At 34.4% G+C, this 18141-nt stretch overlaps 1 protein-coding gene across 1 annotated transcript; it reads left to right on the forward strand.

The window, feature by feature from the left end:
* The first annotated feature begins 4692 nt into the window (after positions 1-4692).
* Positions 4693-11428, forward strand: LOC116843387 (RNA polymerase-associated protein CTR9 homolog). Its single transcript, XM_032813774.1, has 14 exons — positions 4693-4833; positions 5855-5953; positions 6044-6283; positions 6359-6931; positions 7055-7174; positions 7258-7568; positions 7662-8187; positions 8316-8510; positions 8586-8702; positions 8790-9100; positions 9194-9531; positions 10063-10234; positions 10494-11165; positions 11267-11428. Exons 1-14 carry the CDS (start codon positions 4792-4794, stop codon positions 11325-11327), a joined length of 3777 nt encoding a protein of 1258 aa, XP_032669665.1. The 5' UTR covers positions 4693-4791; the 3' UTR covers positions 11328-11428.
* Positions 11429-18141: the final 6713 nt, after the last annotated feature.

Here is an 18141-nt window from a genome sequence, read left to right on the forward strand (position 1 = left end):
AGCCTCGCGGCGTCTTCGCCTGGCTCGGAGGACGCTCCGGGTCGCGGAGGATGTGCTTGTCGGACTCGTCCTGGTAGCAGCTGTCCTCCGCTCGTCCGCGGTGTCCGTCGACTCCGTCCCAGCGGCTCCCTTGCGGCAGCTCAGGACTGATCCACGTCGGCAGCTCTCTCTCTCTCCCCGTTCTCCTCGTTAGCAGGGATATTCGGCTAAAACAGGCCTCCTTAGAACGGATTCACCTGTCGGTCCTTACTTACTAATACAATAATAAGGAAGCGATTCACCTGAGATTTTTGGTCCGTCCGATGCTCCTGAGCCTGACTTCTCTCTCCCTCGGCGGCAGCGAATCTTCCCTGAAGTCCTCTTCCTCCTGACCCGACCTCTCGACACCCGCACTTTTATTCTATACACAAAATATTCGGGCCACGCAGGCTCGCGTCCTATTCGCCTTACCGTTAGGACGCGACATCCACCTGCAACCGGGAAGCCCGCTTTCGGCTTCCGCACGACTTTCCGAGTGACGGACGATAACAAAAATCGTCACGTTACATAGTATAATTCAATAATAACAACTATTAACTCTAAGAAGCAAAGCACAGGTCTTAATGCCCTTACATATTAATATTATCTTCTTTAATATAAATATGATAGTAAAAGGATAATGTGTCCAGCATGACAGATGCACAAATGAGATATTTCTTTGATGAATCGTACACAACGAATCAACTTTCCAAACTTAAACCGATTCTTCGATTGGAGAAATATCTGATTCGAGCATCTGATACGCTAGACACATTATTCTCCCACTATTATATTAATATATACAGAAAATTAATTATACAGAAAATAATATTAATTATTATTTTAGATAACACTAAGACATCCGTACATTGCTCCTTATAGGTCGTTAATATTTGTCGCGTTATGGGATAATATCAAATAAAATTTCGTGTAGCAAATATAATTCATTAATATACTAATTATAACAATTCAAGTTTTAAATTTCTTTATTTTGTCATATCTCTTTGATTTAATAATTGTTTTTTTTTTTAAGATCATTGTATTATGAGTAAAGAAGCACATAGTCCCAGTTTAGGTTTATATCAATATTTTTTTTATACAAAAATGTCATATTATATTCTGATGTTTTTAGGTCAGATTTATTACGAGCTATTTAAACTTCAAGAACAAGTGAAATTCTTTAAAGTAACAAGTAAAATTTTATTTAAAATGAATTCAAGAGAATCTGATATTCCTGGAAATTTCATCATAAAAGAAATGAAAGAAAGAAAGGATACAAATAATGACAATATTTAATATATCTTTTTAATAATAATATAAAACATATATATAGTATGGAATATTATAATTATTATAATAATAACTTTGCATATTATATTAATATTTACCATAATAATAGTTTAACATAACATTAAATATAATATTATACTAAATATTATACATATATGGTATGTAACATGTTTATCACAGAACATAAATATTTACGAGTTTATCACAATAAACAAGATGAATTAATTATTAAAATATATTTGTGAGGGAACGAAATCAGAGCGTTCGGTTCGATCACGTTGCGATTCATTGACGTTGGACACAACGAATGGCCAATGCTCGTCAGTACTAATATTATTTTAATTAGCTAATCAAGAGTTGTAATTAGTCGTAACATAGCCGACCCTTATAGAAATATCATACTAAGAATCATTAAGATAATTACTTATTATCCAGTATTTTTAATACTGAAAATAAATAATTATCAATGATTCTTAGTATGATATTTCTATAAGGGAAATGGGTTTCACACTCAAGAAAATCATAAGAAACTTAACTTAAATTATTTTACAGAAAATCAGTCGCAATATATATTTTTAACATTTGCAGAATGTCAATTGTCATGTTTAAAAAAACAGAATTATACAAAACATACGTCAAACATTCTGCAAAATGTTATGGAATCTTTTGAGTCACATAAAAATATGAGAATATAATGAATATTGTGAATCTTTTGAAAACTAAGTTAAATGTTATTTTTATTATTTCTTCCAAACATTAAAAAAAGAATTTAGAAAATTTTGGCAATGGCGTGGCAGAGTCCGCTCCGGTATTGTCAGAAGATAGGCCAGTGAGTGTTGGGACTAAAAATACATGTAACATTTTAGATATGGAGAATGATAAATATAATACTTATATTCTTATTTTTATATTTTAGCGTTTCTGAAATCAGCCAGAAAAAGTGCAGCAAATGCTAATTATCAGACAACGAATGAAAAATTATTTGGACGAAGTAAGAGACAGTTAATTACATGTTCCCGATACAGCAGTGACGCGGAAGGATACTATATGCTAAACAATATATTTGAGATCTCTCGCAACCCAAGAATAAACATTTTATAAAATTACTAAATTAAAGAAATATATTGAATTAAATAAAATTAACATTTTACATTTACCATCGTAATCCAAAAGGGAACAGTTCCAGCACCCACTGGCTTATTTTCAGAAAATTCCACCGATGCGGACTCTGCCACCCAAGGACGACAGTCCCAGCACCCATCGGTGTAGCCAGTGCGGACTCTGCTCCCAAAAGGAACAGTCCTAGCACCCACTGGCTTATTTTCAGAAAATTTCACCGATGCGGACTCTGCCATCCCAGGATAACAGTCCGAACACCCATCGGGTAGTTAGTGCGGACTCTGCTGCCAAAAGGAAATAGTTCCAACACCCACTAACTTATCTTCTGGAAATATCATTGGAGAGGATTCTGCCACAATACAATATTCATGCCATATATATTATTAACAATACTATACATTAATATAAATGACAATAATTATAATTAATATTTCAAAACTTCTTCGGTTTGTTTAAAATCCAGAAGAAGGAATTCAAAGCATAACATTCAATTTAATTTTCAAAAGATATTCAAATATAAGCAAATGTTCCACGCACGACATGTACATATTATTCTAGAAATGAAATTTGGAATAATTTTCGATTTATATGTAATAACATACAGACTTACTTAATATTAATAAATCTAAGTTACATATATATTTGTAAAATATATATGTAAAATATATATGTTACTCAAATCTTTGGTTTGAAATAAGTGATATCGACAAATAAAGCGATAAAGAATCGACGTTTATTTAACGATTTCGACGTCGATTCGACGTCTTTTTGACATCGATAAATAAGTCATTTCTCACTGAGATCGCGCGCGTTTTGCATACAAATTATAGTCACAAAAAGTACAAATATTAATAAATATAAATTATAGTATTACAATAGTACAAATTATAGTATTATAAAAATAGGAATGTCAGATTACTCGAAAAACATTAAACTGGAAGGAATAATCAAAGTCATTTTGCAAATAACTACATAAATTTGAGAGATATTAAATAAAATAGACAGGCGAATATTTGCGAATATCAACGCGTGTATTTGCTAGGTACGTTATAATATACTGTAAGTATAACACTGTAAGTATACATTTTATAAGCATAAATTGTAAGAACATAATTGGAGTCATTGGAGCACCGCGTACCGCTCGATCGTCAAGTTAAGCAACGCAGTCAGGATAGATGAGTGACCACTTCGAATTCGAAATTATCGGTAGGATTCGCGAAAGTTTTAGCGTGTGTTTAACAATCTTCGGTTTCTAGCAGTTTATAAGGCATAAAGAAAATTAGGAATTAGTTATTTTTATGAAACAATCTAGTGAGAAATGACTTATTGATCGACGTCAAAAAAACGTCGAATCGACGTCGAAATGACGGTCTATTAGACATCGATAAGACGTCGAAATAACGGTCTATTAGACATCTAAATGTGGACCGCTTTTAGGTCGATATAGATTTTAACATAGATTAGACGTAGATGGTAGATAGACATTTCATATAGACGTCTAGTAGACGTTGAATCGACGTAACCTTTCTCGCTGGGTAGGTTATAACCTATAGGCTACTCTTTGTATCTTATTTATTTATATTAAATTGATTAACTTTTTCGTCTTATGTATTTTTTTCGTTTTTAATAAATATATCGCTGCAATTGCAGCAGCTATATGTCGTCTTCGAACTTCACCTATAATCGCCACTGTACATCTATAATATTTTATATATCTCGATTATAACATTCCATTTTTATACTTATTGCAGTTTATACAGGAGGTTAAACGTGGTGAATAGGATATGGGCGACAGCGAACAGCGTTATAACGGTACTTTGAACTATGCTGAAGTGGGGATAAAATGCTAGCTTTTATTCGCTCCATGAAAAGGATACAAGTGATAGCGAACAGGTGGGACCCGATTGACCACGATACGATTGGACACAGATTGTAATGATTGGTTCGACCTAGTAATTCACTAGATAATTCTTTTCATCGATTGGTTGTGTCCAATCGTACCGTGGTCAATCGAGACACTCCCATAGCGAACAGCTTTTAAACGCTGCTTTGAACAACGATGGAGTGGGGTGAAACGCCAGCTTTTATTCGCTGCGTGAAATCGCACCTTTAGCCAATCAATGTATGAGATTCCAGAAATATACTTGTAGTTATTGCGCAAAGTGGCACGTTGATTGGCTACCGCTTTAATGCCCATGTAAAGGCACCTTTACGGACGTAGTTAGGCATATTTTGGTTAGATGGCGTATTTAAAATGCGTCTAGCTCTGGCCGTTGAAATCAGGTCGGTGGCTATTCTCAAGCTTCTCTCTGATTGGTGTGGTTGTTCTCGGATTTCTTTCTGGTTCAATGGTTTGCAGTTACGATGGCAGGTTCTATAGAGATACCACTTAGAGATACAGATGAGGTAAATATTCTTTTTCTATGTGCTATATTTTTATTTTTATGTGCGGTAAATAGTTTTTGGTGATAATGAAAATGTGGAGATTTCGTAAAATATAAGATCTTTGTATCGATCAACATATGGTGCATGATGCATATTGCGAAGCTAACCTAACTTTTCATTCTCTGTAATAATAGATTTTAATATTATGTGGAATATCTTATTAATAATATGTAAATTAAAGAAAGTATGATTTATAAACTTATACTAATCAATAAATTTGTAACTCTTTAAAGGTTTAATGAATTAATAATTTAGCACTTTATATGTGGGAAGTGGTAGCAAGTCACTTCTTGTCGTTTGCCATTTGATCGTTAGACATTTGTCTTTCAGACGTTTATTACACCTTTTTATTCATGAATTGTCGTGAATGATAAAATATCCGATGAAAAAGTGTCTACATATATCTTACTAGGAAGTAACATACGATGAAGTGTCTGAAAGACAACAACTGTGTTCTGCTTCCTATTGCTGAACTAGTGTACACTTTTAAAACTTAGAAAGAGAGATATAAGGCGTTTTTTAATTCATCAATGGATCCATTGCATGATGCGTAAATACAGCAAAACATTGCATTTGCGCATCATGCGATGGATCCATCGATGAATTAAAAAACTCAACCATATAGATAAAATTTAGTAGAAGAAAAGATGGGAGAGAACTAGTGCAGTCAGTTCAGCAATAGAGAACAGAACCTATTAGTAGTAACCCAGCAAACACAATGTTACATGTAACGTACATGTTAGTTGTAATTTCTTACTTAACAATATAACTGTTATATAACATGCATGTTATATAACAGTTATATTGTTGAGTAGGAAATTACAATTAACATGTACGTTACATGTAACATTGTGTTTGCTGGAAACTTTAGGTAATAATAAAAATATAAGGTATTGTGTATGATACATATATGTCAGTCTTTAAAAATTTTAATTATTTTCATTATTTTCTTAATCTCTTATTTTCTTAATTTCCTTAATAGGTTATAGAACTTTATTTGGATCAATTACCTGATGGCGATGAGGTACTTGGGATTCTGCGGCAAGAACATGCTCAGCTTAGTATCTGGGTCAATTTGGCTGTACGTAAAATAGATAATTTTTATGTAAACAGTATATATATATATTTTTTTGTATATATATGTATAGCATGTGCTTTTTTTGCATTTTAGCTTGAGTATTACAAGCAGCAGAAGATTGAAGATTTTATTAAGATACTTGAATCTTCTCGTATTGATGCAAATATTGACTACCGAGACTATGAAAAAGACCAGATGCGAGCTCTTGACATGTTGGCTGCCTATTATGTTCAGGAAGCCAATAGAGAAAAGAACAAGGATAAGAAGAGAGATCTCTTCACAAAAGCCACATTGTTATACACAACAGCTGATAAGATCATCATGTATGACCAGGTATGTGTTATATAGCTTTATACAACAACATCTATAAGTTTCTTTGATTTTATATACATATTTCTTTTATTACAGAATCATTTACTTGGACGAGCTTATTTCTGCCTGCTTGAGGGTGACAAGATGGAACAGGCTGATGCACAGTTTAATTTTGTATTGAATCAGTCACCCAATAATATACCTTCTCTGCTCGGCAAAGCCTGCATTGCTTTCAACAAGAAAGATTATAGAGGTGCTCTTGCGTTTTATAAGAAAGCCCTCAGGACTAATCCAAATTGCCCAGCTGCTGTTAGATTGGGAATGGGTCACTGTTTCATGAAATTGAACAATCAGGAAAAGGCACGATTAGCGTTTGAAAGAGCTTTGCAGCTGGATGGACAATGCGTTGGCGCGTTGGTGGGTCTTTCGGTTCTGAAATTAAATCAGCAACAGCCCGACAGCATAAGAACTGGTGTGCAAATGTTGTCAAAGGCATACACGATTGATTCGACAAATCCGATGGTATTGAATCATTTGGCAAATCATTTTTTCTTCAAAAAGGATTATAATAAAGTCCAGCATTTAGCTCTGCACGCTTTTCATAACACAGAAAACGAAGCCATGCGAGCGGAAAGTTGCTACCAATTAGCCAGGTCATTTCATGTTCAAGTAAGTTTATTAGTATGCTCTCGAAAATATCTTTACCGTTGTTACGAAATCGTAACTGTTAAACGAATATTCAAAAAGATAAGTAGTTGGACTTTGAATCACTAATTAAATGAAATATTTCAGGGTGATTATGACCAGGCATTTCAATATTATTATCAAGCGACACAATTTGCACCGCCTGTATTCGTATTACCACATTTTGGTTTAGGACAGATGTATGTTTATCGCGGTGATGCCGAAAATGTAAGTGCATTATCGATATATATTATCTACTAGGTATTTATTTTTTTGAGGATATATAAAGCATTAATATATTTTAATAATAGGCAGCACAGTGTTTCGAGAAAGTTTTGAAAGCACAACCAGGAAATTATGAGACTATGAAGATTCTTGGTTCGCTCTACGCTAATTCCAGTTCTCAGTCGAAACGCGACATTGCAAAAAATCATTTGCGGAAAGTAACGGAACAATTTCCCGACGACGTGGAAGCCTGGATTGAACTGGCGCAGATATTAGAGCAAAGTGATCTAAATGCAGCCTTAAATGCTTACGGTACTGCAACGAGGATCCTAAAGGAAAAAGTTCATGCGGATATTCCGCCGGAAATTCTGAATAACGTAGGAGCTTTACATTACAGGTATATATTTTCATTTTTATTGTCCTGTTAATAAAGTTGCTAATGCAAATGCTAAGTTACAAATGCTTACACTTTATCCTTTGTTCCTTTCAGACTTGGTAATTTGGAAGAAGCCAGAAAAAATTTGGAGGAGTCTTTGGCGCGTTCGAAAGCAGATGCTTTGCACGATTCAGTGTATTATAACTCTATATCAGTTACAACTACGTATAATTTAGCACGATTGAACGAGGCGTTGTGCATATTTGACAGAGCAGAAAAATTGTACAAAGACATTTTGAAGGAGCATCCGAATTACGTGGACTGTTACTTGAGACTCGGCTGCATGGCTAGAGATAAGGGACAAATTTATGAGGCATCTGATTGGTTTAAAGATGCTCTAAGAATTAATAATGAGCATCCGGATGCGTGGTCATTGCTGGGCAATTTGCATTTGGCCAAAATGGAATGGGGTCCTGGTCAAAAGAAATTTGAAAGGATCCTTAAAAACCCATCAACGAGTACGGATGCTTATTCTCTGATTGCTTTAGGCAATATTTGGCTGCAGACATTGCATCAAAGTGGAAAAGACAAGGAAAGAGAGAAGAGACATCAGGATCGAGCATTAGCTATGTATAAGCAGGTAATATAGTAATGTATAGTAAGTAGATAATATAGTATAACAGTATAGTATAAAATAGAATGTAACATGTTTTCTGAGTTAAAATATTAGTATATGTAGTTAATACAAAATATAAATTATAATACTAGGTTCTGAGAAACGATCCGAAGAATATTTGGGCTGCAAACGGTATCGGTGCGGTGCTCGCGCACAAAGGCTGCGTGAACGAGGCCCGAGATATATTTGCTCAAGTGCGCGAGGCGACAGCGGAATTTTGCGATGTCTGGTTGAACATTGCGCACATTTACGTGGAGCAAAAACAATTCGTTAGCGCAATTCAAATGGTAAGTAATAATAATTCATATGAAAATCATCGTTTTTAAGGATACTCTTTTTAACGAACACATTTTACGTTACAGTATGAAAATTGCTTGCGCAAGTTCTATAGATATCATCACGTTGAGGTTCTGCAATATCTTGGGAGAGCTTACTTTAAAGCTGGCAAGCTAAAAGAAGCGAAGCTGACGTTATTGAAAGTAATTAGTCATATAAATTTTTTTAGGTTATTTAATATTTTTCCAAATTTTATAATATAAACGACTTATATTTACATATATTTTTAGGCGCGCCGAGTAGCCCCACAAGATACAGTTTTATTGTACAACATTGCTCTTGTACTTCAACGATTAGCCACACAAATTCTCAAAGACGAGAAGTCGACTTTGACCACCGTACTTCAAGCAGTTCATGAATTGGGTCTTTCGCACAAATATTTCCAATATTTGTCGACACATGGCGACAGGATGGAGCAACTAGCCGATGCTGAAGCTAGAAGATGCCAAGATTTGTTGTCGCAAGCGCAATATCACGTGGCTAGAGCTAGGCGATTGGACGAGGAAGAAAAGATGCTGAGACGCAAGCAAGAAGAAGAAAGGTATGTTGCACTTCTGATATAATATTTTTTAAATATCTATTTAAATTTTGTGAAGTAAACGTCTTATGGTCAAATCTCTCTTCAAACTCACAGGCAAGCCTTTAAAATGCGTCAGACGGAAGAGCAACGCAAGCTGGAGGAGATGCGCCGTCAGAAAGAAGAGGAGATGCTACAGAAACGACAAGAGTATGTGGAGAAAACAAAAAATGCATTGGTGTTCGGGGAGATGCCGTCGGAGAAACCAGGAAGGAAAGGCAAAAGAGTTCGATCTGATCAGTATATCAGTGATAGCGGAGGATCCGGTCCAGACGAAGGCAGAGATGAAGCGCCGAGAGAAAAAAAACGCAGGAGGAAAGCGAGTGGTGAAACTAAAGAAAGAAAGAGCAAGGGTAAACGCCGGCGCAGAAAGGAAGTCGGAAGTGGCGAAAGCGGTAAGAAAATTTACTTTTATTATTGTTCTGAGATTTTCACTTTAATTTTTATTGATTGTGTGTGTGTGTGTGTGTGTGTGTGTGTGTGTGTGTGTGTGTGTGTGACATAAATTTAAATTTATATATAAATTATAATTTATTGTGTAAGTATATAATACAAATATAAGATTCAGTGATAAATTTGAATGCATGATTCTACACATATTCACGGTTCTATGTATTTATATATCAGTGAGGAATAGAATATGGGCGGAAAGACCCGGCGCAGTCGTTGAGCAGCAATAAAACTATTGCGCGAAATAACTGATTTTGTATATTATATTGATACAATTCACTTACGTATATGATCTGTTCGAATTAATAAACATGTATAATTAGTTGAAACTGATTGCCAATTTGGTTGGATCAGTTGTGCACAGCTGATCAGCTGTATGCTGAACGCTTTAATGTTTGTGTTCCTAATTTTGATTTTACAAACTTATTAATCTCGAATATTGTAATGTTTAGACTTTATAAATATCTATTTTACAGGATCAGAAAGCGATCGTCCGAAGCGAAAGCGTGGTAGAAAGACAGGGACTAAGAAGGAGAAGTCACGGAAAGGTACAACCGACACTCTCAAAGGTAAAATGCCGTTATCGAAGGAAACTATCTCTACTAGTGAGTCGGATAGTGATACTGGTGGTCTTAAAATTGCCAGCGGGTAAGCATATTTGACAATGATATATTATCTTAATACTATAATTATCTTCTCAGTTTTATAGTTTCCAATACATCTGACTTATTTTCTCTCTATTAATTATCGTACTTATATTTTACGTTTCTAGAGATTCTAGAGTTCTAGAGAGATGTAAGAAATATACATTATAGAAAAACTTTGTTGAATATAAGATTGACAAGATCTAAATTATTTGACACACATAATATTAAGATTTATGATTAAAATTTATAATTTTTACCAGTGGCGAAAGCGGCAATGAGAATCAACCGCGCAGCAGCAGACGAATCGCGTCAGATTCAGAAGGCTCTCGTGCTTCACGTTCACGATCTCGTTCGAGATCGAAATCTGGAAGTCGCTCAAGAAGCAGTTCACGCTCGCGATCGCGATCACGATCTCGCTCCAGATCTCACTCTGCATCTGGATCTAGATCTGTGTCGAGGTCCAGAAGTCGCTCTGTCTCCGGGTCAAGATCGGGATCTGCTAAAAGTAGATCACGATCGAGGTCGGGCTCGCCAAAAAGCGGCTCACGGTCAAGGTCCAACAGCGGTTCGAGGAAGAGCGGATCGAAGGCAAGATCAAGATCAAGGTCGAGCTCGAGAAAAAGCGGCTCTAGGTCGAGGTCGCCGAGCGGTTCGAGGAAAGCCGTCTCTAGGTCGAGATCACCGAGCGGTTCAAGGAAAGGCGTGTCGCGATCGAGGTCAAGATCAAAGTCAAGATCAAGATCTAAATCTAGATCTAGAAGCGACTCGCGCTCAGGTTCGGAGGCACGCCAGTCACGAAGCAAAAGCCGATCACGATCAAAGTCAAAGTCCGTTTCGAGATCTAAATCAAGATCTAAAAGCCCCAGTAGATCACGATCGCGCTCTAGGTCCAAGAGTGGCTCTAGAAGCAGAAGTCCCAGCGGATCGGCACGGTAAACTATCTTTACTTATCGCTACTAAGGCTTATATAATTTATTTTTCGCAGTCTTATTTTTAGGAGAGACCACAAATAACAAGCTATTTTTCTTTGTAGTTCTGCATCACCGGTGTCTAGGAAATCAGTGTCAGGCAGCGGTGATAGCGACAGTGAATAAATTGGGCATTCTTGCAATTATGATTACTACAGTAACAAAACATAAACATATTTGTTATCATAACTATAAGAATAATAAAGTAAGAGCACATTGCTAATGAATTTTCCCATTCCTATAAAAATAAAAAAAAAAATATATATATATATATATATATATATATATATATATATATATATATATATATATATATCACAATATATTTTAACGTTGTTTATAATTATTTATAATAACTATATATAGTATTTTACATATCTAATGCGCAAGCGGTTCCCGGGACGCCCTCGCAATGGCCGCAAGGGGCCCGGCAGAGGTTTTAGTGGGTAGGCCCCCCCCCGGGTTAGTTCCGGGGTGGGGAGAGTCCCACACTACCCCTGGGAAAGTCCCGTCTTTCCCGGGAGTGTGCGTAAAGCATTTCCTCTGCCTAAACAAAAAAAAAAGTAGTTTACATATCTGCTCAATCGATTGCAGGTGTTATTTTATCGATACATTTTTTCTGCGTATTTTGTAAAATTGCTTAAAATGTGTATTTTCTCGTTCTGGCATTACAAATCAAGCGGCGAGGAGCCAGGAGTCCTAACGATTTCCGTCCCGCTCGACTCTAAGTTACTGACCTATATCCATACGACGAACCGTTTATCTTGATCCATCCGTGTCTGTATCGATCTCTTTCCGCATTTTCTTGATAATTCATCGTCTCTTGCTGGCAAGCTCGTCAATATAGCCAAGTATACTGAGGAGAAACCGTCCTAAAGAGAATACAGCAATTTCACGTATAACCGTGTTTAATTATAAATACGAGCAAATGTGCGAATATGTGAAATCTCGTTAAATATCGTACAGTCACATCTACGAGATAATGAGTCTAGATAGCGGATAATTCCCCCGCAGTGATATTTTGATCGTTTTCCACTAACATGCTAATGTTTTTATGTAACGTGGTGTTCGCACGCAAAAGCGGTCACGATGCTTTTGTGCAGCAAACAGTTGTTTTATGCGAGGACACACATCAGTCACGCAGTAATTTTATTACGTACGTTACACGAATATAGTTTTTGTAGAAAATGGATTAACCTCGCTTTCGGCGTGTCGTCAGCGCTCGCGCGTAAAATTATGTTTAATTGTAATCGTGTTTTCAGTTATGTCCTTTCTCTTCCTCTCTCTCTCCCTCCCTCCCTCTCTCTCCCTCTTCCTTCTTCCTTTTTTATTTTCGTTGTCTCTATGCGCATTTCATCATCTTGGCGCACTCTAATTAGTACGTGGATAAAGTCGTGCCATGCTGCACGGTGGTCGATTGTTGAGACTCCAGTTCCGTTGTTCTGCGATTTTCTCATGACCTCTCGTGACTCTTCCTATCCATCGTGTCATTCCTGTTATCGTCGGCGTTTAACTCTAACGTGCTCGCTCGAAGTTTATCATACAGCTGGCAGCCTAGTTCTATCGCGTCTATAAAGTCTGATAACTTCCTCCTGTCAGATGCACGGTATTATATGCTTCTCCTGACATACTCCGCGCGTCCGTACTTATCTTTTCTAAGCTAGCGTAAATAAGACCTGCTGATTAACTTATTATTTATTATGTTATCACTCCTCGTTATCGATTGCCTTCGACAGAACAAAGCGAGCTCAATAAACGACTTTAAAAGACGTTCGGTCGAAACACGACGTTAATTGTTCGCTCATTATTCTCATTCATAGAAGATATCGCACATATTTACAGACGTGTGTGTGTGTATACACACACACACACACACACACACACACACACACACACACACACACACACACACACACACACACACACACACACACACACACACACACACACACACACACACACACACACACACACACACACACACACACACACACACACACACACACACACACGTATCGCTTGCTTTACAAATATTTTTCCAAACGACTCTTAAACATTGATATATATTGAGCATCAATTACTTCTTTGTTTTTCCATATTTATATTTCCATATTTGTCGTTACTGTCATGAAATTTCTTTCGGAGGACCACTCTATTCGAGTTTTACTCGACAGGAGTGGTCATTCCATCTGACGCCGGGATCTTTTATTTCTGCATGAAATTTCCGGATAGGTGCGTTCCATCGCGAACACTTTAATCCCAATGGTATATAACACTCGATAAATCCGGTGCGGCGTAGCACCAGCAAGATTTCACTCCATACATACGTAATAATGTTATCAGCTACAGTACACGGAAGAGCGAATTCTCGAAGCCGCATTTCCCACGAGTAATTTTCGCCTGGCCTTTTATCGACGATGGGTCATCACGTACGCATTGTTTTTAGTTCATCGCTCGAGTTTGACAATATTTCGATCGTTAGTATCAAATGTTATTAACATTAAATTATATCATTATTTTCACACATACTGTAATCGTGTAACACAAAATTTTAAATATTGTAAAAAATACACTACTTGGAATTAATGATGAAAAATGACTGTGTTTACTCTATACGTAACTCAAGTATTTCTCGCAAATTTCCGTTCCCTCTAAACAATATGCGAGATACCACGAAAGTTCTGCGAAATTCGGTTTTTTGAAAGGATATATCGTACATCAAAATCTCCTTTCCTTATCACTACTACCGCTCAAGTTTATGAGGACAATCTTTGTTAAAACGTATATCCAGGGGGGAAACTTGAGCTTGATATACAAGGAGATCCAGAGGATGGCGAAGAGGATGAAGATATTAAGAAAGAGGGTGCGAGACTCAGTTCTCTGTGCTACGAGTATGCCGAGAGCTCGGAAATGTTTGCCACTTCGATCCATCAGCGCGCAGTGTGGATTTATTTTCTGCTTGAATTCGCTCCCTCTTTCAACCGTTTGCCAACATGGCTGATTTCGTCCAGCCGTTTCAGCGTTTGTCGTCTCCCAACCATTTTTTACGATCCTCTGTAGCACTTTTAATTAAATTAATTCGTCGTTTGTGAAAAAGGCTTGTGAGACAGAGTCACTTCTAATAGTTATCGTTCATGGACGACGTTAGTTTTCATTAAACGTTTAATTAAGAAGATTAACTTTTTAATTGATCGATTTATTATTCATCAGAAAATGTTGAGTTTGAATTGGTTTAGTTTTTTAATTAGTTTTTCAACTGATTGATTAAATCACAAGCAGTGGAAGTCCTAGAAAAGTTTAAAAGCTTTTTGAGAATAAGAGAAGTACATATAAATTTTTTCTCTCTTCCGGCATGCCTTTTCCTACTCTCTTTTGGCGGCACAGAGAATAAATAAATTGATGTAGAAGAGACTATTGAGCGTTTTAACGATGTTTTCAACTTTAACGATCTTTGTTTCTTGCGATAATTATATAGGATTCCACGAAACCAATAATTGAAATAGAAGAACTTTGCGCCTCATTAGACCGGAGTTTAATTAGTTTTACAACTTAGTAATATAAAATTATGCATAATCACAGATACGTCAAAGCTAATACGTTGTTATTTGTACGTTTAGTCAGTAAAGCTGTTTCAGAATTTTATTGTAACTATTGATTTTTGGCCTTTATTTTCTCTCCGCAACAACATTTCAGTTTATAACACATCACCTAATACTTTAATAACATAGACAATTCAATATTGCGCTTTTAAATATTCACTTTCTCGAAATTATTCTCAAATATTTTAAAATTTTTAAATTTATATATCTCTGAACACAACACACACACACAACACACACATACATGCGTCCTCTCTTCTCTCATGTGCGTTAAAACAGAAAACCAAGGTAAGCATTTTAATTATCATTTTCTAATTTTATTGTTGAAATATTCTACTATTTGCTATTATATAATGCAAAAAAATTTTTAATTAAAGTAATATAGAAATATATATGTGTGGACACATATATGTGAGCCAGGTGCTTTCCATACAGCACAGAACGTTGAAAAAACCTTGACAAGACATTGCAACATTGAAAATAGAAGTGTAGATGTTTTTTCTACATAGAATTTATGTTGATTTTTCAAAATAAATTATAAGATTACTTGAAATTAATAATGAAAAATGACTGAGTTTACTCTATATGTAACTCAAGTATTTCCCGCAGATTTCCGTTCCCTCTAAACAATATGCGAAATACCATGAAAATTCTGCGAAAATCAGATTCGGTTTTTTGAAAGAATATATCGTACATCAAAATCTCCATTTCTTATCGTTACGACAGCTCAAGTTTATGAGGACAACCTTTGTTAAAATATATACACATAACATATATCCAGGGGGGAAACTTGAGCTTGATATACAAGGAGATCCAGAGGGTGGCGAAGAGGATGAAGATATTAAGAAAGAGGGTGCAAGAGCTAGTTCTCTGTGCTACGAGAGCTCGGAAATGTTTGCTACTTCGATCCATCAGCGTGCCATGTGAATTTCTTTTCTGATTACAAGATAGATTACAAGATAGATTGCAAGATATTACTGCAATGTTGAATATATATTGAACAAAAATTTACAATTTTTAATACAATTTTTTGCAACAACATTTGAGAAGCATTGAAAATTATATTATTGATAATATTAAGGAAAAATTTGTTATTATATAATAATAATAAAATAAATTAAAAAAAGAAATGCAACAAAATTACGATAATATCGCCATAAGTTATTGTAAAAATCAAGCTCAGTATACTGAGCTTATACTTTTTTTGCTGTGTAATAAGTATAGAATATAATATATAATAGATCCAAAGATTTGACATAACCTCAAAATGAGATAGTTGAACATATTTTTGCAACTTATGGTTATATAACTATGCTCGAGTTGCAATACTTATTAAGAAAATAATACTGCTATTGAATAAATAAAGAATGTAATATGATTATTCTAATGAGTAATATAACCTCAAAATAACATAACTAGACACATTTTTATTAACTTATTGTGTAAAATAACATAACCTTAATTTGTTTTGTAATATATATTATTCTGAACTTTTCATTCAACAGCAGTATTATTTTGAAAGAAATATTGCAACTCGATTATATTCTATACTTATTACACAGCAAAAAAAGAAATGCAACTAAATTATGATAATATCGCCATAAGTTACTGTAAAATTCAAGTTCAATATACTGAGCTTGATTTTTACAGTAACTTATGTCGATATTATCGTAATTTAGTTGCATTTCTTTTTTTGCTGTGTAATAAGTAAGAATATAATATATAATAGATCCAAAGGTTTGATATAACCTCAAAATGAGATGGTTGAACACATTTTTGCAACTTATGGTTATATAACTATGCTCGAGTTGCAATACTTATTAAGAAAATAATAATGTTATTGAATAAGTAAAAAAATGTAATATAACGATTCTAATGAATAATATAACCTCAAAATAACATAACTAGATACATTTTTATTAACTTATTGTGTAAAATAACATAATCTTAATTTGTTTTGTAATATATATTATTCTGAACTTTTCATTCAACAACAGTATTATTTTCAAAGAAATATTGCAACTCGAGCATGATTATATAACCGTAAGTTACAAAAATGTGTTCAACTATACCATTTTGAGGTTATGTCAAATCTATTGATTTATTATATATTATATTCTATACTTATTATACAACAAAAAAAAATGCAACTAAGATAATATCGCCATAAGTAAAAAATTAAGTCTAAGTTATAGTGTTTAGAGGTTATGTTACATCTTAGAACTATAATATTTTGCTGCTGTTACTATTTTGCAGTAGTGTAAGCCTCAGAATCAAGAAGAGCGTGAAAAAATAATCGGATATGTGACAAAAACAAATAAAAACTCAAAATTTTATAAAAAAACCTGAAATTTCTACCATTTTGGATTTTTTTGTTTATCGTGGTACATTGCAATTTAATTTAATTTAAATCAAATTTTAATACTATAGTTCATTCAAATGCAAGTGGGTGATAAATAATTTGAAAAAAGCGATAAAAACAAAATTTTCTTATAAAAGCCCCCATATTGGATGCGCCATAATGAATTTTTTGATCTGCATAGCACCATATTTTAGCTAAAGGCATTATGCCAGATCCAGACAACTAATACGATCCTATGGTAGAATCATGCCAAAAAGTGACAAACAAAGGATATTCTATTTTTTTTCAATTTTCAACCGCTATATTGCAAAAATGGACTTCAGATTCGGAAAGGGCATGTCTTACATCTATTGAATATTGAGTGCCGGAAAGATCTATAAACGTTTTCTATCAAAATTATTATAATTAAGAAAAAACAAAATTTAGGTCATTTTCGGGAGAAACGGGTGATTAATGTGTGATACGCTATTTTAAGAACTGTTTCAAAATTTATAATAATATTAGAACAATTTTAATTTTTTTATATCACATTGAAAGATTTATTTTGCCACCTTTTATAAAATTTATAATATTTCAATATCGAGAATATGTAGAACATTTTCCAAAGAGAAATTTAACACATAATTTGTAAAAAATATATTGTATATCTAAAAATATAAAATCATATAAATATCTCTTGTAGAATATGATATTTACAATTTTTAAATGAATAATAAAGCAAGTTTTCCGTGTTTGTTAAGTTTTTCTAGAGCGTTTTATCTATTTTTTTAATGATAGAATAAAAAAATTTCTGATTTATCATTGAGTAATATTAGTTGATGCAGATAGGTTTAACTCACACATATATATATATATATATATATATATATATATATATATATATATATATATATACATATGTATATACATATGTATATACATATGTATATGTATATATATATATATATATATATATATATATATATATATATATATATAT

This window comes from Odontomachus brunneus, unplaced genomic scaffold (genome assembly GCF_010583005.1).
Source record: "Odontomachus brunneus isolate Ranch 3 - 2012 unplaced genomic scaffold, Obru_v1 Obru_scaffold_032, whole genome shotgun sequence".
Lineage (NCBI taxonomy): Eukaryota > Metazoa > Arthropoda > Insecta > Hymenoptera > Formicidae > Odontomachus > Odontomachus brunneus.

Coding starts and splice junctions, on each gene's coding strand:
- LOC116843387 (XM_032813774.1), top strand. CDS start 4,792: ATGGCAGGTTCTATAGAGATACCACTTAGAGATACAGATGAG. Junction 6,932..7,054: donor CCAGGTCATTTCATGTTCAA/GTAAGTTTATTA, acceptor GAAATATTTCAG/GGTGATTATGACCAGGCATT. Junction 10,235..10,493: donor GGTCTTAAAATTGCCAGCGG/GTAAGCATATTT, acceptor AATTTTTACCAG/TGGCGAAAGCGGCAATGAGA.